Source organism: Carettochelys insculpta, chromosome 2 (assembly GCF_033958435.1).
Source record: "Carettochelys insculpta isolate YL-2023 chromosome 2, ASM3395843v1, whole genome shotgun sequence".
NCBI lineage: Eukaryota > Metazoa > Chordata > Testudines > Carettochelyidae > Carettochelys > Carettochelys insculpta.
The window spans coordinates 279,237,721-279,258,202 of record NC_134138.1 but is presented as its reverse complement, the minus strand read 5'-3'; the positions used below and the strand labels follow the sequence as shown (position 1 = coordinate 279,258,202).

At 45.3% G+C, this 20,482-nt stretch overlaps 1 protein-coding gene across 4 annotated transcripts in view; it reads right to left on the bottom strand.

The window, feature by feature from the left end:
* OBSCN (obscurin, cytoskeletal calmodulin and titin-interacting RhoGEF) overlaps nucleotides 1–20,482 on the bottom strand; it is a 270,890-nt gene that overhangs the window by 91,444 nt on the left and 158,964 nt on the right. For all 4 annotated transcript variants that reach the window (XR_012644111.1, XM_074985301.1, XM_074985298.1 and 1 more), the window contains exons 52-63: nucleotides 19,907–20,170; nucleotides 18,019–18,282; nucleotides 17,336–17,599; nucleotides 15,102–15,368; nucleotides 11,333–11,599; nucleotides 10,346–10,612; nucleotides 9,128–9,394; nucleotides 8,269–8,541; nucleotides 6,754–7,020; nucleotides 4,730–4,996; nucleotides 2,527–2,793; nucleotides 1,471–1,740 (exon numbers count right to left, since the gene is read on the bottom strand). Coding sequence is in view for 3 of the 4 variants with exons in the window: in XM_074985301.1 (XP_074841402.1) it covers nucleotides 1,471–1,740; nucleotides 2,527–2,793; nucleotides 4,730–4,996; nucleotides 6,754–7,020; nucleotides 8,269–8,541; nucleotides 9,128–9,394; nucleotides 10,346–10,612; nucleotides 11,333–11,599; nucleotides 15,102–15,368; nucleotides 17,336–17,599; nucleotides 18,019–18,282; nucleotides 19,907–20,170 (3,204 nt within the window). In the remaining variant the exon portion in view is untranslated. The remainder of the gene's footprint in view (nucleotides 1–1,470; nucleotides 1,741–2,526; nucleotides 2,794–4,729; nucleotides 4,997–6,753; nucleotides 7,021–8,268; nucleotides 8,542–9,127; nucleotides 9,395–10,345; nucleotides 10,613–11,332; nucleotides 11,600–15,101; nucleotides 15,369–17,335; nucleotides 17,600–18,018; nucleotides 18,283–19,906; nucleotides 20,171–20,482) is intronic.

Here is a 20,482-nt window from a genome sequence, read left to right as displayed (position 1 = left end):
AGGAGGAGGAGTGGTGCTGTATGTAAGAGAGCAGTACAACTGTCAGAGCTCCAGTACCTGGAGGTTGAAAAGCCAGCTGAGAGTCTTTCGGTTAAGCTTAGAGGTGAAAGCAACCGAGGTGATGTTGTGGTTGGTGTCTGCTATAGACCACCAGATCAGGGAGATGAAGTAGATGAGGATTTCTTCAGACAACTAAGAAAAGCTTCCAAATCACAGGCCCTGATTCTCATGGGAGACTTTAATCACCCAGACATTTGTTGGGAGACCAATACAACAGCACACAGACAATCCAGGAACTTGTTAGAGCCTCCTGGCACAAGTGCTGAAAGAACTGACTGGGGGCCATGTGCAGCTTGACCTGCTGCTCACAAACAGGGAAGAACTAGTAGGAGAAATAGAACTGGGTGGGTGACTGTAGCAGCAATGAAGGGTCCTGTGGCACCTTATAGACTAACAGAAAAGTTTAGAGCATGAGCTTTCGTGAGTTAACTCACTTCTTCAGATGCTGGTGGGTGGGTGATTGTGAGATGGTAGAGTTCAGGATCCTCACAAAAGGAAGGAAGGGGAACAATCAAATACAGATCCTTGGTTTCAGAAGAGGAGACTCCAACTCCCTCAGAAAAGTGATGGGCAAGCTAGTATGAAGGGGAAAGGAGTTCAGGAGAACTGGCAGTGTTTTAAAGAAACCTTATTGAAGGCACAGGAACAAACCATCTCGCTGTGCAGTAAGAAAACAAATATGGTAGGCACCCAGCTTGCCTTACCAGAAAAATCCCTGGTGAGCTTAAACTCAAAAAGGATGCGAATAAGAAGTGGAAACCTGACTAAGGAGAAGTATAAATATATTGTTGGAGAATGCAGGGAGTAATCAGGAAGGTGAAGCACAACTGCAACTAGCAAGGGATGAGAAGGGTTTTTGCAGACATGTTAACAATAAGAAGGTGATCAGGGAGGGTGTGGAGCCATTACTGGATGAGGGAGGTAACCTGGTGACAAAGGATGTGTGAAAAGCTGAAGTACTCTGCCTCTGTCTTTACTGGCAAGGTGAGCTCCCAGACTTCTCCATTAGGCAATGCAGTATTAAACTGGCATAACCGAAATCAGGACTGAGTGCTCTATTTGTACGGCAAAGCTAGGTAAAAGAAGAACAAATGAAGTGGCCCATGATGCCGACCACCTTTAAGGTATTAGTTTTGCACCATCACAAGAAGGGCTTTGTATCGCTGGTAAAAGAAGAGCAAGTAGCGGCTAATGAGTGTAAGGTTTATAGAAAAATACTTGGTTGGAAGCGTGACCACACACAGAACTAAAAAAAAAAAAATGAAGCGGGTCTTTGCCCACAAGAGCCTATGCTTCAAAATAGCTGTTAGTCTATAAGGTGCCACAGGGCTTCTTGTTGATTTTTTTTTTTTAAATCTCACCTCTTACAGAACACAAGTAATATTTATCTCTAGTGGGTTGCTGCCTTACCTTGGACAGTTAGCCGCGCCTCTGAGGTATGTTGCCCCACTCTGAAACTAACAGAACCAGAGTCTTCCAGTGTCACCCTCCTCAGAGTCAATGTGTGAAGTTTCCCTTGAGCTGTGATCTCGTTCATTTCGTTCGGCTGGAGCGGTACGCCACCCAGGCCCCAGTGTACATCCTGAGCTTTCTCCCGAGACACCTTGCACTTGAATACTGCATCTTCTCCTTCATATAAGGTGATATTCTGGAGCCCCTCCACTATGCTTGCCGCTGGTTCTTGGGAGGAAAAAGTCACAACTGTTGTACACCCATTTGCCAGCATCTCACCCCATTTTTAGACATTGGAATTACAATTTGTAAGGCAACTCATGCCCAAAGGACTCTGGGTAGTTAAAAAATGTTAGACATGTGATGTCCATATATTTCTAACAGAAAGAGTGCACATTGTAAGTTAAGTAATAGAATCTCTAAAGGCCCTGTTCTGAACCCACTGAAATCTTGGCCTTCATTTGTCTTCATTCGACTGGGCGCAAGGCAATGTGCAGTGGGAGTTCCCACTACACTGTGATGGAACTGTTTTGTCATGGTGTTGTGGTCATAGAATTGTAGAATCCTAGGGCTGGAAGGGACCTCAGGAGGTCATCTAATCCAGCCCCCTGCTTCAACTAAGTCATCCCAGCCAGGACCTTAAAACCTTTAGGGATGGAGAATCCACCACCTCTCTAGGTAACACATTCCAGTGCTTCACCACCCTCTTCGTGAAGTAGTTTTTCCTAATATCCAACCTACACCTCTCCTTCTGTAACTTCAGACCATTACTCCTTGTTCTGCCATCTGTCACCCCTGAGAGCAGCCTCTTTCCATCCTCTTTAGAGCCCCCTTCAGGAAGTTGAAGGCCACTATTAAAACACCCCTCAGTCTTCTCTTCTGTAAACTAAATAAGCCCAAATCCCTCAGCCTGTCTTCATAAGTCATGTGCTCCAGCTCCTTAATCATTTTCATGATTTTAAACAAAGTCAGATACTTCCAAAGGTATTGATGAAAAGCACACTTAAATCCTACCTTTCACATACAGAGCTGCAGTGGTTTGTTGGTCTCCTGTGTCACAGGAATACTCCCCCATGTCTGTCTCATTCAGGTTATGAATTGTTAACTCAGTCACAGAGCCGGCTTGCTTCATCTGGTACTTGTCACTTGGTTGCAGAACTTTCCCCGCTTTCTTCCACTGCACAGGGGCACTGGGTTTCGAGACCTCACAGCTCAGAGTGACAGTGCCGCCTTCTTCGGCTTGCTGGCTCTGGAGTGGCTGTATAAAAAGCACTGGCAAAGCTAAACCAAGATAAACAGGGAAACACATTTACAATTTGTTAGCTAGGGTCTCCTGCTGACATGCTGATATGAATTTGCCCCTGCTTCACAGACTGCTTGATTTTCCAAGGCGCTGAGCCCGAACAAGTGCAGTTGAAGTTCAGGATGACCTTAGCAGTCCCTCACTGTGCCCAGAAACAGTTGCCTGAGCACTGAAGTTTGGCAGCTCTTTCTGCATTTGGGTGCTCCAGGTGGAACTCAGATGCCTCCATTAGGGATTTAAGTTCTTTTTATTTGACTGCACAAAAGAAGAAATGGGCACCTTCACCAACCTGCCCCCACTCTGAACACTGGACTCCACAAAGAAAGGAGAACAGGAATTCATTGTACTGTTTAGAACACAGGTGGGCACATAGGTATGATGTAGAGATAGACTTTGGTTTGGAACATCACCAAGTCTGGAGGTTCAGCTACTGAGTTTTGGGTTAGTCTGTCGTTACGGAGGTGTGCCCTTGTGGCTGCACAGTTAAAGTGGAGACTTGCATGGGAGGGGAATATGATTCTGAGTGGGCATGGTGAGCTAATAGGGACAAATGATTGATGCCTATGTAACCCCAGAGACACTGAGACCACTGATAATGGAGAGTGAGTTTTCTGCTCTCCTGCCTTGGCTGAGAGCCAGCTGGCTTTTCGCTCATGTGGTAGAGCACAGGGCATTAATCCTTAAGACTGCAGGTACATTCCCTCCTGCTGATGACTCGGGTGTGTTGGCCTTATGCCTGTAAGAGGGGAGGGGACTCTTGTGGATGCTGGGGGTGGGTGTGAGGAGGGATGGTTGCTGGGAAATGGCTGAGGGCAGCTGTGTTTGGGGGTTACCTGTGGGGATGGGAGAAAGGACCATCTCCCTTCTTGTGCTGCTGCCCTAGGACCAGGGGAAAATTGGTGGGACTGTGTAACAGACAAGCTGCTTGAAGTTCAAATGACACAGCAGCCACAGAACGTTGTCTCCACTTGCAGCACAATCTGATACATGAGAACCCAGCTGGGCAGCAGGGAGGCTAGCTACCATGGCGTGTGTGTGTGTCTGTGTGTGTGTGTGTGTGTGTGTGCGCGCACAGGTGCATGCAAGCAAGAAAGTCATAAGAAACACACAACGCTTAACAGCTTCTGACTGACACATTTAACCTTTTCCATCATTTACACAAATCCCAAAGGCATGCAGCCTCCTTGCTGATTGTGCGCCACCTGACTTAATCTCTAGATAGGTCAATAAGATTGATTGGCTGGTGTAGGCCAATCAGAAGCAATCTTAAGAGGCCACCTAAGTTTTTGGTGGCCACGTGATCACTGTCCAGGCAGCAGCATTGCTTGCTTAATATGCCTCATAAATTCATTTCTCTTCCATCCCAGTAATATGACGGCTATCTAGGAACTAAACTAGAAAAAGTGTTTTCGTTACTAGGCCCATATGCGGGAATTTCTACTGGGGCCGAGGGTGCATTTTTTGTAAATGTGGAGCGCAATTTTTTTAACATAAAGGAGTTCAAAACTATTATCAAGAGAGGTTAATGAAAAATTTGAGCGGGAACAGTGACTGGTGAAATGAGTTTGTTATACCTTACTGAAAAATTACATAGTAATAACGACTGTATAGAAATTACCTTCTGGGATCTTACTGTAATATTGTAAGTGAAAAACAATATTGCCTTGTCCACTTCTGTTTCCTGTTGCTAACAGCCAGGGGCATGCTGGGAAATGTAGTCCCTTCCCTGATCCAGGGCCAGCGGTCTAGGCCAGGAGCTGGCAAGGAACAACAGCTCCTAGGGAACCTTGGGTTCCCCCATCATGCCCTGCAGGCTCCCCCTGCCCAGCACAGCAGGGAGGAAGGGAAAGAAACTGGAAATGGAGGGAGGGTGTGTTCACACTCTTCACGTCCTTCTGTGGAGGGCCTGGTTACCTTTTACCAACAAGGATGCTGTAGTCTGCTCATCGCCAGAATCACAAGTGTAGTCTCCAGCATCTTTCAGTTGCAAGTCATGAATCAGGAGTTCCACAGTAGATCCTTTCTGTCTCATCTCATACTTGGCACTAGCGTGGAGCAGGATTGATCCCTTTCTCCATTTCACTGCTGCATGGGGTTTTGAGAGCTCAGCACGCAAGGTGGCAGTGGAGCCCTCCTCAGCTTCTTGGCTCTGGAGTTTTTGTGCAAAAAGTGCTGGCGTGGCTGGGTTCCACAGAGAAAGAAGAAAAAAAGAGTCAAGCCTTATGTCACATAGGGCCGTGCAGCTGTGAGACAGAGCTGGGGAGCAGGGGCCTGACAAGCCAGGGGATTGGGCCACAGGGCCTGGAGGTGGAATGTGGGGGCTGAGGAGCTGGGGAACCAGGCTGTTGAGCTGGAAGGTAGTGCAGGGTTCCAGGGGCTGGAAGATTGGGTGGTTATTGGCCATGTCCAGGAGGTGGAGTGGATGCCAGGGGGGCCTCTGGCTGCACCGGGCATACATGGGCACACTAGAGGGCTCTATTTAATTTGGAGCAAAGCGGTGCTCCAAATTTAGTGGTGCCCTAGTCAGGTGCATACGCTGTGTATATCTAGGGATAGCCCGGGGTCTCAGAAGCCCAGGTCAGGTGTTTAATTGCTGTGTAGATGTAACCTAGCAACTTGGATAGCTAAGAACTGCAAAATGCTCCCAAAGCAGGATATGGTATCTCCATTCTTGGAGATATTTAAGTGCAACTGTCAGAGTTGGCTTAGGTTTACTTGGTCCTGCCTCAGTGCAGGAGATGGTCTGATGACTGCTCAAGGCCCCTTCCAGCCCAACAGCTCTATCATACCTCAGAGTCAAAATGGTGTGTGTGACTCTGAGCCCAAATAGTAATAAAATTATCATCTGGGTACTGAACATTTCCCACTGAAATGGGATCTCTATTTTAAAAGGAGGAAACGTTAAGCATTCTGGTGATTAGCCTTCATGGCACTGTAAGTTAGTGGGCCTAGACAGATCACTGACAAGCAGATTATCTGAGTTCTAATCTTAGTCTAATGGTGTTTCACAATGTGAGCATAGACAAGTCATTTAGGCCTGTGATTCTGAAAGAATTCACTAATGTGGGCCATTTCAATGTTGGGTGCTCACTTCCAGACACCTTGAGTCTGATTTTCCCCTTGACGTCAGTGGAGAGCTAAAGCTATTAATAATGATCATGTCCTTCTATGTCTCTACAATTCTATTGACTACTGTGAGTTGTTCTTGATTTGCACTTGTGTAAGAGGGAGCAGCATCAGCACCATTGTCTTACCTTGCACAAGAAGTATGTGTGTGTGTGTGTATTGACCAAAGACCAATACAATAAAGAATTCTGAACGTCAAGGCTGAGATGGCAGAACAATCATTCAGCTCAACAGAGAGTAATAGTGAAAAACTATGACCACTGTTATACAGGAAGACCAGATGGTCCCTTCTGGACTTTAAGTCCCTGAATCTATGCACACCACTGAAACCCAAAGAGGGACTAGAAGGGAACTTCACAACTCAGGAATAAAGTTCATTGATAGAGATGTACTGGAGTAGATGACAAAACATTGATTCAGAGTTTAACTAGCTCTGTAGTCAATACCTACTTTCATGATATAAATGATGATAGTAAACAAATAAGAAATGAAAATGGACGTTCATTCACAGTAACAACTTTCCCTAAAAGTTCAGGATGTATGCAGACAGGGAATTCATTATGGAGACATTACCAATGTGATATACAACACCCAATGCAAATAAATTAATATCTAGGACTATACAAAAAAAGCATTTAATGTAACTACTAAAAATAGTAGGACTAGAACCTTGGCAGGCAGAATTCAGCATTGCGCCCTTGAGTTCAAATTCAGCTGAAGATCTGTCCCTGATCTGCCAGTAATAGGACTATGCTTGTTTAATAGGACTATGTTTGGAACAAATATCTCATTTAAAACCACCGAAAACCTACCTCTGACAGTTAAAGTGGCTGTAGTTTCCTGATTTCCGTTATCACAAGTGTATTTGCCTGAATCTTCTGGCTTTAAATCATAAATCTTTAATGTATGGATTGTCTTCTCTTGTCTGATTTCATATTTGGAGCTTGGAGAAATAACCTGGCAGCCCTTCCTCCACTCCACCGATACATTGGGCTGAGATACCTCACACTCCAGGACAGCTGTACCATCCTCTTCCAATTCTGTGTTCTTCAGAGTCTCTTTGAAGACTGGAAGGGGTACTGAAATTATAAATACATGGAGAATGGAATTGCAAGAGCTTGTAATGACCCTAATTTGGTTTTCAAGATTCTGCTTTGGCCAGTATATTGTCAACCACTCATAGTTCTGTCCCCATAATAACTGGTTTGCCAACAAGACAACCAAATGTTTAAATACCAAAAAGTGTTTTAATTTCTAGGGTGGTCTGGTGAGACTATTTTTTTTTAAAGCAAAACTCTGCATTTTGGATCTAAGATGCCCAACAACGGCTACGTCTACACTAGCACACTATGTCTAAGTAGCCTATTTCGAAGTAAGGACATTGAAATAGGCTACTTCGAAGCGTATCATCTACACGTCCTCCAGGGCTGGTGCCGTCGACATTCCACGTCGAAGTAGCGACGGGAACATCGAAAGGAGCCGCCCCGGAAGGAAATGTGGAGCGTCCACACACATAAGCACTCCCCGTCGAAATAAGGGGCCAGCAAAGCCCTAAACCACTCCCTTAAAGGGCCCCTCCCAGACACACTTGCCCTGCACAGCACGAGATCCACCGAGCCGACAACCGGTTGCAGACCCTGTGCACACAGCATGGACCCCCAGCTGCAGCAGCAGCAGCCAGAAGCCCTGGGCTAAGGGCTGCTGCACACGGTGACCATAGAGCCCCGCAGGGGCTGGACAGAGTATCTCTCAACCCCTCAGCTGATGGCCGCCATGGAGGACCCCGCTATTTCGAAGTAGTGGGACGTGGATCATCTACACACGCCCTACTTCAATGTTGAACATCGAAGTAGGGCGCTATTCCCATCTTCGGATGGGAATAGCTATTTCGAAGTCTCACCGCCTAACGTCGATTTCAACGTTGAAATAGCACACGGCGCGTATAGACGCGACGCGTGCTATTTTGACGTTGTGCTGGCTACTTCGAAGTAGTCAGCTAGTGCAGACGCACCCAACATCTCTTAGAATTATCTTGTTATTATGAAGCATTAATCAAGCTTGCGGCAAATTTTGTTGCAAGCTCAATGTAAGGGTTGATAAATACAGGAAGGGAATACAGATTGATTTTGCGAGTGCAGCATTCTTTACAGCTATGAAGGGACATTCAGGGAGAGAAAAGTGCTGAAAAATGGAGAGAAGAAAGAGCTATCAAAATCCCAATCTAAATCACATAGGTAATCTCAATGAATGACAATGGTTCCATTTCTGTATATAGAAGCTGCACTCCACCCACACCAGATTCTCAGCCAGATTCTCATGAAACTTACCTTTCACTGTGAGCTCTGCTGTTGACACATATGGTCCCACCCTGAAAGTGATGGTGCCAGTATCCTGCTGAGTGACTGTCCTCAGTCTGAGGGTGTGAATCTTGCCTTTTTCAACTGAGATCTCATTCATTTCATTGCTCTGCAGTGCCACACCCTCTAGCTTCCACTCTACATCTTTTGCGTTGTCGTGAGAAACCGTGCATTGAAACACAGCATCTTCCTCTTCAAACACCACCACGTTTGTCAGACCACTGACAATGGTCACGTCGGGCTCTATGAATGTTGTAGTGTCCATTATTGAAAAATAAATTTCACATGTGGACCAAAAACAAAAGAAGTTTTTGAGGGTACATCGCAGTTCTAGAAAACTGTTCTGTTCTATTTGGGTTCTTACAACACATCCATCACGTTGGTACCTGGATACTTTCTACCAGCACATTAAGTGACATGGCTAACATCTTGCACATGCAGTTCTCTGCTATTTCCTCTCATCCAGGGCAGAACTGTGTGTCTATTAAAATACCGTGGTTATACTATTGACAGCAATGCCAAAAAAGCTTGTCTTACACTTGGAATGGAAAATTGGTGAGGTGGGAGGTCATTTTTGGATACTGTGAGCATCCATTGCATGGTCTTGGACAAACCCACAAAAAACTTTTATCTTCCCTAGCGACACTTTGGTAATTTTTCGCTGCCCACACTCAGTTGCCACTAGTCCTGCTGATCTAATATTACCAAGTGACAACTCTTTCAATTATCTTTTGAAGCTAAAAAATGGATAATACATAGCAACTATTCTGAAGCTGAGAAATCGCATCATGTAGTATTGAAAATCAACCCCACAGTGAAAGGCTCTTACCTTTCACAGTCAGCACTGCAGAGGTTGTTTCATCCCCAGCGATGCAGGAATACTTGCCAGAGTCCTTAGCTTCCAGGTGCTGAATGCTTAACTCATGAATGGTACCCTTCTGTCTCATCTCATACTTGGAACTTGGCTGAAGCTCCTTGCCATCTTTCCTCCACTCTACCACAGCATTAGCTATTGTGACCTCACAGCACAATTTAACCATTCCGCCTTCTTCCACTTCCTCATTCTTCAGCTGTTGCTTGAACTGAGGTTTAATGGCTGTGAAGTCAAGAACATCAATAGACAGCCCATTACCTACGTGCTTATGTGTAGAATGATTCACCCAAAAACAACCCAACACAAGGACGCCAACTGCCTGGGGCCTCATGCTGCTGAATATGCATTTAATAATGTCAGAAGTAAACACATTACTTGTGATCCCAGTACATAAAGAAAGCCAAGCTCAGTAGAATTTCATTAAAGAATTCATCCCAAACAAATGTTAGGGTTTCTTTATCACAATGACCTGTGTTATGAGCCTCCTTGTGAGGTAGAATATAGTCTTAGGTGTCGGCATGTACTATTAGTGTCCATTCTAAATGCACAGTATCCTCTTTTTACTAACACCAGTCTACCACCATTGTCTTTAACGGAGTTCCTCCTAACTTAAGAAAGAAGAGAATAAGACAAGTTCTGATGCACCACTATCTGATCAATTAGACTCTCAACAGTAACTCCTTGCAGAAGATGTAGTTCTATTGTACTAGATGCACACTAACCAGCTACTGCACTGCTTGGAGAACAGAGTAAATCCACCAACCTACTCGGCCAACAGCCACTGAATTGTTGAGAGGTGAGTTCATTAGGTGACTAACTACCCACTTTATTTTTGTTTTGTTTAAATGCTCATAGCCTTTGTGATTTTCGCTGCAGTTTATTAAAAATGGGAACCAATAGGTATTAAAAGTTCTGGTATCACTTGTGTATGCAAAATTATTCTGTTGCTACCGTGGAGTAGAAAATACCCCAAACTGCCAGATCTGAAGATTTATCATGTGTTAAAAATCATAGAATGATTGTATAGGGGGAATTTTCTGTTCTGATTTTGTGTCTGCTGTTTTCTCCATCCTATCTCTAATTTGATGTTATTCACAAAGACAGTCAGAGTAATTTTCTTAGCATGTCACTAATCATGTTTCTAAATGGAGCCGCCTTTGGGGCGATACTAACCGTTCACTCTGAGGTTTGCTGTGCTCTGTTCATCACCAGTATCACAGGTGTAATCAGATGTGTCTTCCTGCTCTGTGTTATGGATCACAAGTTCAGCTCTGAGACCTTCTGATCTCATTTCATATTTGGCACATGGAAAAAGGACCATGGTGCCTTTCCTCCATTCCACAGATGCCATGGCCTTGGTCAGCTCACACTGTAGTTTCACTGTCGCACCTTCTTCCACTTCTGTGTCTTTGAGCTCCTTTTTGAACAAAACTGGGAGGGCTAAAAGGAAAGGGAAAAAACAGAGGCTTTTATTTAACCCCACATCAAGTACCTGTTAACAAAGCAGTGTCTGTCATGGTGGGAAACATAGCAACTGTTTTTTTTAAAAGTACCCGCAAAGTCATTGAGTATGTATAGTCAACTGTACTTGACGAAGGCAAGTCATCCAGTTATAGTCAAAAGAGGCTGCCTGAAATTCTGAAGTTTCCTTCAAATATTCTTGGGCTTTGTTCCTTCCCTTGGTTGAATCCTTTGAGTACAATTCAACTTTGAAACGATTTGAGAGATACATCGGTAGTCAAAAATGAGTCTTCTGAGGGCCGCACCCTTGGGAAGTCCCACGTCGGATTAGATGGAGACCTTTGGTTTTGTCTCACAATTGAAAGGACATCAGTCGTGCATCAAGACAAATATCCAGTGACATGGTGCTGAATCTCAAACTCTTCCCAAATGTCTGGGAAACTGACTCATGTTACAAGCCAACACTCTCATGCTTCAACGAACAAATATAATCTCTTAAAATCAAGTATCGCCTTGTCCTCCATGCCACCGTTCCATTCAGGACAATGGTTCAGGGTGACTTTATTTTAAAAAAACATGAATAAGTTGGAAGAAAAGTGTATATCCCAAAGTTACAGAATTTAGTAACATCCCTTTTGCACGCTGAAGCGAACCTATTTTTTTCAGAAGTGAAGCAAGAGAAGGTCTCATGTCACCTACCTTTCACGTATAATGAAGCCTTGGTTTCCTGGTTCCCAGTATCACAGCTGTATTCTCCTGTATCTTCTAAACTGAGATTGTGTACTAAGAGCTCTACAATGCATTCTCTCTGTCTCATTTCATACTTATTGCTAGGCTGCAGCCCCAGGCCTCCTCTCCTCCATTCAACTGGGATGTTAGGTTTGGACACCTCACAACGTAATGTGGCTGTCCCTCCTTCTTCAGCCTCCTGGTTCTGAAGGGGTTGCTTAAATACAATAGGCAGGGCTGCAAAAATTGAGAAGTAAATATTTTAAGTGCCTTTTAGTTGCCAAAAGAAGGTAACTGGCAGGGTCCATCAAGAACAAGCTAAATCAGTGTTTCTCTAGCTGGCTCTGGAGAGCCTCTTGTTGTATTGTTGTAGGAACCATTTGTGAATCAAGAAATGGCAATGGGATAGAGGAGATACGGGAGCATTCAGAGCAGAGTTTATCCATGAGTAGATCTGTCTCACAAAGTAGTCCACAAAATGAACATGTCTGACAGTCACTGATTTAATATCCTCAGACAGTTTTACAGAAGTGTCGCTATGAAAACAGAAGAGACTGATTTGAAGAATACTGTAAGTGAAGGCAAGGATTAAAATTATAATGATTTTGGGCTCCCGTGCTGTCCCTTTCACTCCTAACAGCTTTGAAGATTTACAACAGCCTGTTGTGTTTAGCTTAGAAAATCTTCTTCAGATGGTAGGTGCCTTGGGACTCTGTTTGTACAGCACCTAGCCCAGTGGGGTGCTGGTTTGTGACCAGGGATACAGTAAGAAAAGTATATAAGAATAAGAGTAATAGCTAAATCTTCAGCCAATGCAGAAAAAGGGATGTTGACCTTCAAAATGTGACAGCTGTTAGTACAATGGGAGATGAATGTCATACGAGGAGAACCAGAGAAGAAATCAAGTATCAGAGAGGTAGCCGTGTTAGTCTATCTTTGAGAACAACAAGAAGTCCTGTGGCACCTTATAGACTAACTGATATTTTGGAGCATAAGCTTTCGTGGGCAAAGACCCGCTTCATCAGATGCCCACGAAAGCTTATGCTCCAAAATACCTGTTAGTCTATAAGGTGCCACAGGACTTCTTGGAGAAGAAATGTCAGCTTTCATGAAGAACGCCAGATAGGACACCAGGGCTACGTCTACACGTGCAGCCAACATTGAAATAGCTTATTTCGATGTTGCGACATCGAAATAGGCTATTTCGATGAATAACGTCTACACGTCCTCCAGGGCTGGCAACGTCGATGTTCAACGTCGACGTTGCTCAGCCCAACATCGAAATAGGCGCAGCGAGGGAACGTCTACACGTCAAAGTAGCACACATCGAAATAGGGATGCCAGGCACAGCTGCAGACAGGGTCACAGGGCGGACTCAACAGCCAGCCACTCCCTTAAAGGGCCCCTCCCAGACACAGTTGCACTAAACAACATAAGATACACAGAGCTGACAACTGGTTGCAGACCCTGTGCCTGCAGCATGGATCCCCAGCTGCCGCAGAAGCAGCCAGAAGCCCTGGGCTAAGGGCTGCTGCCCACGGTGACCATAGAGCCCCGCAGGGGCTGGAGAGAGAGCATCTCTCAACCCCCCAGCTGATGGCCGCCATGGAGGACCCAGCAATTTCGACGTTGCGGGACGCGGATCGTCTACACGGTCCCTACTTCGACGTTGAACGTCGAAGTAGGGCGCTATTCCTATCTCCTCATGAGGTTAGCAACTTCGACGTCTCGCCGCCTAACGTCGAAGTTAACTTCGAAATAGCGCCCGACGCGTGTAGACATGACGGGCGCTATTTTGAAGTTGGTGCCGCTACTTCGAAGTAGCGTGCACGTGTAGACGCAGCTCAGGAGTCAGGAAGACAACTCAAGAGACACTAATTGTGTTTAAGCTCTAACCTTATTAGGTAGCACTGATCACTTGGAACATGTAATAAATACCTATTTCCTGCAACTCTGCTGCCTGTTGTACTACCACTTACTATTCATGAAAAAAACAGCTCCAAAAAGAAAGAGAATTCAGCAACAAATAACTCATCCTTGTGTTTTCTCTCATCAGCACCGAAGTTAAGTAACTACAGTCAACATTTGATTGATAGACAAGTTTCACCAGATACATCTTCTCCCTTCTGGGCAAAATTTTCTTGAACTGAAAAGGCCAACAATTTTGGCTGGGAAGTTTTCCTGTCACCACGGAAAAGCAGCTGCTTGTGATGAAAAGCCAGATAGCCCTGCCGTACAAACTGCCTTTCATCTGCACAACGTAATCTGAAACAACATTTTTAAAAAAAATCTTTTTCTTTACACAGATCTATAACTATATCCTCTTTTACCTGCTCAGCACTAGTGCTCATTCCCTTCCCTACAAATTCACATAACCTCTGAAGTTGAACAAAATTAATTACTAGTGAAACTTTGTGGACTTCAACTTGAGATACAAAGATCCATGGGGTGCATTCAGTGTGAGAAACAACATTTTAAACGTGATCACCCACACAATTAGAACAGAATAGAATAGAATAGAATACTGCCACAGTGGAGCTCACCAAATTCTCATTTGCTATCGACTTCCCCCCGCTTAGGTCAGGGCTAGGCAAACTACTGCCCGTGGGCCAGATCTGGCCTGCCAAGCTGTCAGATCTGGCACAAAGACACACTGGGGAGCCCCAGTCAAGTTCCCTGTTTGCCCCCTTTCCCCGCACACAGCTCCGAAAAGTGGCTTCAGGGCCCTGTTTGTCTTTCACTTGCCATGAGCCCGGGGGAGGGAGGAGAGGTTTCACGCACTGCCCCTGCTTCCAGCACAATCCTATTGGTTGCTGTCTGGCCAATGGGAGCTGCCTTTTTGAAGCACAGGCAGTGCGCGAAGCACCCCTCAGGCTCGCAGCTATTCCCAGATGCACACGGCCTCTCCCATGGCTGGGCAGGCAGGGAGCTTGCCTGAGAGACCTGCTGAGCTGCTGACTAGGAGTCTCTCGGGTAATTCCCCCAGCTATCCCATCCCCCTGGCACCCCAACCCCTGCCTCTTCCCAACCTCCTGCTTCCCCACTCCTGCTCCCTTCCTCACATAACCAGCCCCCGCCCCGCACCCATACCCCACATAACCCAAACCCTCTGCCCCTCCTCCTGCATTTGTGCTCTCACCCCAATCTCCTGCCCCAGGACACCCCCTCACCTGTACCAGGTCACAGCCCAAATGCCTGCACCCCAGTCCCTTCTCCAGCCACAGTCCAAACCCCTGAACCTCACTCCTCTGTCATAGGTCACAACCCTGCACCACCTCCTGCATTCCAGACCCCTGCCCCAGGTCACCACCATCTCCTTCACCCAAACTCCCTCCCAGACCCCACACCCCTTTCTGCCCCCCAATCCCTTACCAAGCTCCTTTCCATACATGACCTCCATCCCAGACCCTGCACCTCCTCCACTAGCATAGTGGGAGAGTGCACCCTTAGAGTGCCCTCATCAACAGTTATTACCCACCCCTGACTCAGACGGCTTGGGTGCATCAGTATCTTTACATCACTAATGCTTTGCTGCTGCTTACACATTTCAGGGATGCCAGGCACCCAGGCAGAGCTGTGTCAGATCTTTCAGATGTCAGCAGAATATCCCAAGGGCACTGCAGGATGTACACGGGACTAGAAGGCTAGCAGCAAAGAAACTAAATGGCCCTAATGCAAAATGAGAAGACCTTTATTTCGTAGCACATTTGTGTGGCCAGGGTTGCAATGTTCTGCCTACCATGTATGGTCACCGCGGATGTTGTCTGTTGATCCCCTGAGTCACAGGTATATTTTCCTGTATCTTCCAGTTTTAAGTCATGAATGACCAACTCAACAACAGGCCCTTGCTGCTTCATCTCATATTTCAGCCCAGGGAAGAGGGTCGTAACTCCTTTCCTCCACTCTACCGGAACATTAGGCTTGGTAAGTTCACACCGTAGTGTGACTGTGCCATCTTCTTCTGCCTCCTCATCCTGAAGCTCATGTTTGAAAAGTGCTGGTAAGGCTATAAAATAAAAACAGCGTACATCTTAGAACAACTGGGCTTTCCCAGGAGAAAGAGAAGGTAGGATAAGTTTGAAACCCTCTACAATGAACCATTTTGGAGTGGCAACTCCTCAGAGATCTGCAGCAGTAGAACTCATAGCAGTAATGGGCATACTTTCAGAACCAGAAGGTATCTATTTAAAGAAGCAGCTTTTGCATAGGCAGTAGCACCTTCTATCGCTGCATAAGTAACAAGTCTGCGGCGTCCACTCCATGGAGTTGGAAAAGCTCTTGGGGCGGAAGAATTCACCTGGACATCTGCAATAAGGAGTGAGCATTTCACCATTTTTCCTAAAGGAAAGTTTTAAGGAAGGAAGCTGGAGTTCTGTGGCCCATCTCGGGGCCTGCACAGGATTCTGGGTGGCAATCTCCTTTTGCTGCCTCACCACTCTGCTGTGACATTTGGGCAATGCTCTTGTGATCTCCTTGCTGGTTTGATTGTATTCCTGGCCCAGCATTGATACAAACTTGTCTAAAACTCAGCCCAGTTATGCCGAGGAGTTTGTGAAGCTCAGTGAACAATTCGGTACACCTAGGCTGCGTTTTTTGGCTTGTGCGATGCACCCTTGTGACAAATTACTCTATAGCTGTTTAATAGCTCGTAAATTGTAAATGTGATCCTCGGCTATATACTCCCATAATAAAATAACTACAGTACACCAAGGGCCAATTTGAAATAAATGGGGAAGAAGGGCTGCAGGACAGAATACAACACACCAGAAAACAACTAGCAGTGATCAAAAGCCGAAGGCTACGTCTACACGTGAAGCCTACATCGAAGTAGCCTATTTCGATGTCGCCACATCGAAATAGGCTATTTCGATGAATAACGTCTACACGTCCTCCAGGGCTGGCAACGTCGATGTTGAACATCGACGTTGCGCAGCACCACATCGAAATAGGCGCAGCGAGGGAACGTCTACACGCCACAGTAGCACACATCAAAATAAGGGTGCCAGGCACAGCTGCAGACAGGGTCACAGGGCGGACTCAACAGCCAGCTGCTCCCTTAAAGGGCCCCTCCCAGACACACTTGCACTAAACACCACAAGATACACAGAGCCGACAACGAGTTGCAGACCCTGTGCATGCAGCATGAATCCCCCGCTGCAGCAGCAGCAGCCAGAAGCCCTGGGCTAAGGGCTGCTGCCCACGGTGACCATAGAGCCCCGCACGGGCTGGAGAGACAGCATCTCTCAACCCCTCAGCTGATGGCTGCCATGGAGGACCCCACAATTTCGACGTTGTGGGACGCGGATCGTCTACACAGTCCCTACTTCGACGTTGAACGTCGAAGTAGGGCGCTATTCCGATCCCCTCATGAGGTTAGCGACTTCGACGTCTCGCCGCCTAACATCGAAGTTAACTTCGAAATAGCACCCGACGCGTGTAGCCACGACGGGCGCTATTTCGAAGTTAGTGCCTCTACTTCGAAGTAGCATGCACGTGTAGACACAGCTCATTCCTGCAGGCTTTGCTCACACAAATTTCCTCACTGAATCTCTGAGGAGAGAAAGATGCAGGATTCAGCCAAAAACATGTATAAAACCACACCTCTCCTTTTACAACAGTCAGAAGAGTTATTCCTAAAATAGCAGAAGGGGAAGCAGGGAAAATCATGAGAGGCATTTATATATGATGCTCGGATAACGTAGAGAGATAAAAACCAATGTGTAAAAGGATGATGAGTCACATCCTTCTTTCATTTTAGGAAACTTTTAATCCCTTCTCTTGAAACGTCTTGTCAGTATAAAATGAAGGCAGACTCCACCTCAGTGTTATTGGATACTCTACATTAAATAGAGCACTGGAGTATTGTTGTACAAGTTTGAGACTTAATCACAAGCTTTGAACCCCAGGAAGTTATTTCAACAAGGAAAACTAGTATTAAAAATAGTTCAGAATTTATTTTCTTTTCCTCATTACCATTTACTGTTAAGGTAGCTGTGGTCTGCTGGTCTCCACACACACAGGTATAATCTCCAGCATCCTTCACCTCTAGAGGGCAGATAACCATCTCTGCAATGGTGCCTTCAAGTCTCATTTGGTATTTCTCACTGGCTTTGACCACTTTGTGTCCTTTCTTCCACTCCACCGGAGCTGGCTTGGTCAGCTCACAGCGCAGAGTGGCAGCTCCGTTTTCCATAGCTTCGCAGTTCTTCAATTCCTCTTTAAACCGTGGGGGGAGGGCTGGGGAATACAAAATGAATGGAGCGGGCATGAAAACTTGCAATGGCAACTGGCTGGTCTGTTGTGGAGGAAGCTGAATCAGAGAAAGTGCACCAAGCCCTCATAAAATGTCCAGTGAATTCAATGGAATGCCCGCCACAGGCTTCAGTGGGCATTGGACCAGGGCCTTAAGAGGATATAAAAGAAAATCAAAGGAAGAAAGGTAGCCGAGAACATCTACACGTTGGCAATTCTTTTCCCCATTATAAACCACAGGACAAGTAATGCAAGCCAATGGCAAGGACACATGAAAAGACAAATTGTGGGAAAAGAAAGCAAGCTTATAAAATCCAGCACAGGAAGAGTTTGCAATGGAATAATATTGCAGTCATAGACAGCACAATAAACAAAAAAAGCATATATGTAATTATCTATTTTACCATGCACTGTTAAGGTGGCTGTGGTCTTCTGGTCTCCACACACACAAGTGTAATCTCCAGTGTCCTTCAGATCTAAACAATGGACTATAAGCTCCACAATACAACCTTCTTGTCTCATTGTGTACTTGTTGTTTGGTCTGAGCATTTTGTGTCCCTTCTTCCACTCCACTGGGGCAGCCTTGGTCAGCTCACAGCGCAGAGTGGTCGTTCCACCTTCTATGGCTTCCTGATTGCACATTTCTTCTTTGAAGGATGGAGGCAAAGCTGAAGGATGCAATATATACAGTGTGTTAAAAACTGGTGGCAGTTTGCTGTAGATGAAAAACAGCAGATGAGGGAGAAACTAGAAAAAAGTGCAGGGAGACAAAACTTGAGACGAACAGAGGAGAAAAGTGATATTATATTCCAGTAGTTATATATGGCCAGATTGCCTAATCCTTGCATTGTTTAGACTGACTGCACACTTATGAAATGTCATTAGCCTCAATAGATTTATTCCTAACCTACATAAGAATGGCTGTATTGGATCAGCCCAGTATCCTGCCTTCCATCTGGGGACAATGCAGATGCAAAATGAACAGAAAAGCTGATCATCAAGTGATCCATGCTCTGCTGTCCTCCCCCAGCTTCTGGCAATCAGCAGCTAGGGACACCCAGAACATGAGCTCCCATCCCTGTCCATCTTCACTGACAGCCATTGATGGACCCGCTCCTCCACGTCAGGAAGGGGAGCATTAAGAACAAATCTTTGGCATCCTCCACCTATGTCCAAGACAACTAGCTTTGTAACAGCCTTTCTCTGTCTCTTTTCGTATTTCTCACTTGATTTCAGTTTCTTCTGTCCCCTCCTTTCACCGCGACAGAGCTGCCTGGTCAGCTCACTGTGAGGTGTGGTTCCTTGTTTTCATTTTCCCTTCATTCTTTAATAGTTCTTTTAAAAAGTCTGTCGGGGCTGATGGGCTCACCATGAGTACAGAAGTTATCAAAATGCCACAGAACTTTGAACTCTAATTTGCTCTCCTCCAGGATACTATTTTTCTGTTTACACATTCCTCATTTATCTTCTTTGGACATCCATCTAGATTCCTCTCATCCACTTCTCTAAACAAAACAATCTCCTCTAAACAATGTCTCATCACATTTTCATGACTATTGTTCCCAGTAACCACATGGTCTGTATCTAGGTTTTTAAGTCATATGGACACTAGACACTGCTACATTGGAAAAGCAAAAATATTAACAAGTAAAGGCTGGGTCAGACCAAAATCTAAAATCTGAATCCCATGTCCAAGCTATGGAATCTATATTCAAATTCCTTGGATGTGGCACACATGATATTTAAACTAGTTTGAAACTGAGATAACTGAATTCAACAGCATGACTGCTGATATTTACAACAGTGTGAAAAAGGAATAAGGTCCTACCAAAAAATCATCCTAACCTTCGAAAATCAGACTCTAGAGAAAAGCCATCTGATTGGACAAGGGATGCAGGAACCCAACCTTACTGTATATCTAGTTCTTACAGCAGAGGGTTTTGACTGAATTATTCTTGTGACCTGAATAGTATTTATTTTCCTATACAAATAGACAAACAGGGAAGAAGAAAATGCCAGCAAGGGAAGACAAAGTAATGGCCAGAGTTTTGTTTTAGGAAAGGGGAAAAAGCAAAAAGTGAATGTGTTAGCTAGTTCACAAGGATGAAGAATGGAATTTTTCCATACTGGTAATCTTCAGTCTATCAAAGCAAAGGAATGTTATTCAAAATAGAGCTGCTATGAATGAGAGAGAGAGAACAGATAAAGGAAATGAGGACATTGAGCCAAGCTATGGCCAAGGAAGCGGGTGATAAGAAAAATTAGACAGCGTTTATGACGAGATATTTTTACCATGCACGGTTAATGCAGCTGTAGTCTGATGTTCTCCACACACACAAGTGTAACCTCCTGTGTCTGTCTCAACTAGATCGTGGACCATCAGCTCTGCAATGGTGCCCTCCAGTTTCATCTGGTATTTTTCACTTGCTTTGAGTGCCTTGTGCCCTTTCTTCCACTCCACTGGGGCAGCCTTGGTCAGCTCACAGCGCAGGGTGGCACTCCCACCTTCCTTAGCGTCCTCATTCTTGAGTTGCTCTTTAAAACGCGCTGGCATGGCTGAGGGAGGCAACAGCAACAAAGTGGGCAACAAGATGCCAGCATTTGAATCCTAATTTCTCTTGCTTTGTCATGATATTTCCATTCAGACGTTTCTTATTGCAGCCTGAACAAAGGAAGCTGAGCGCTCATTAGTTGCAATCTCCTTTGAGATGAGTGACACACCACTGCTTAAAAGGGAACAATTCCTGGTCCTGTTTGACCATGTTTTCACTTACTGGCCATGATAAGTAACCTTGCTTTGAGGTTCTAGGATCTGCGTATGGACAATTTATGCTGATAGATGTAATATTATCCCTATCTATAGGGATA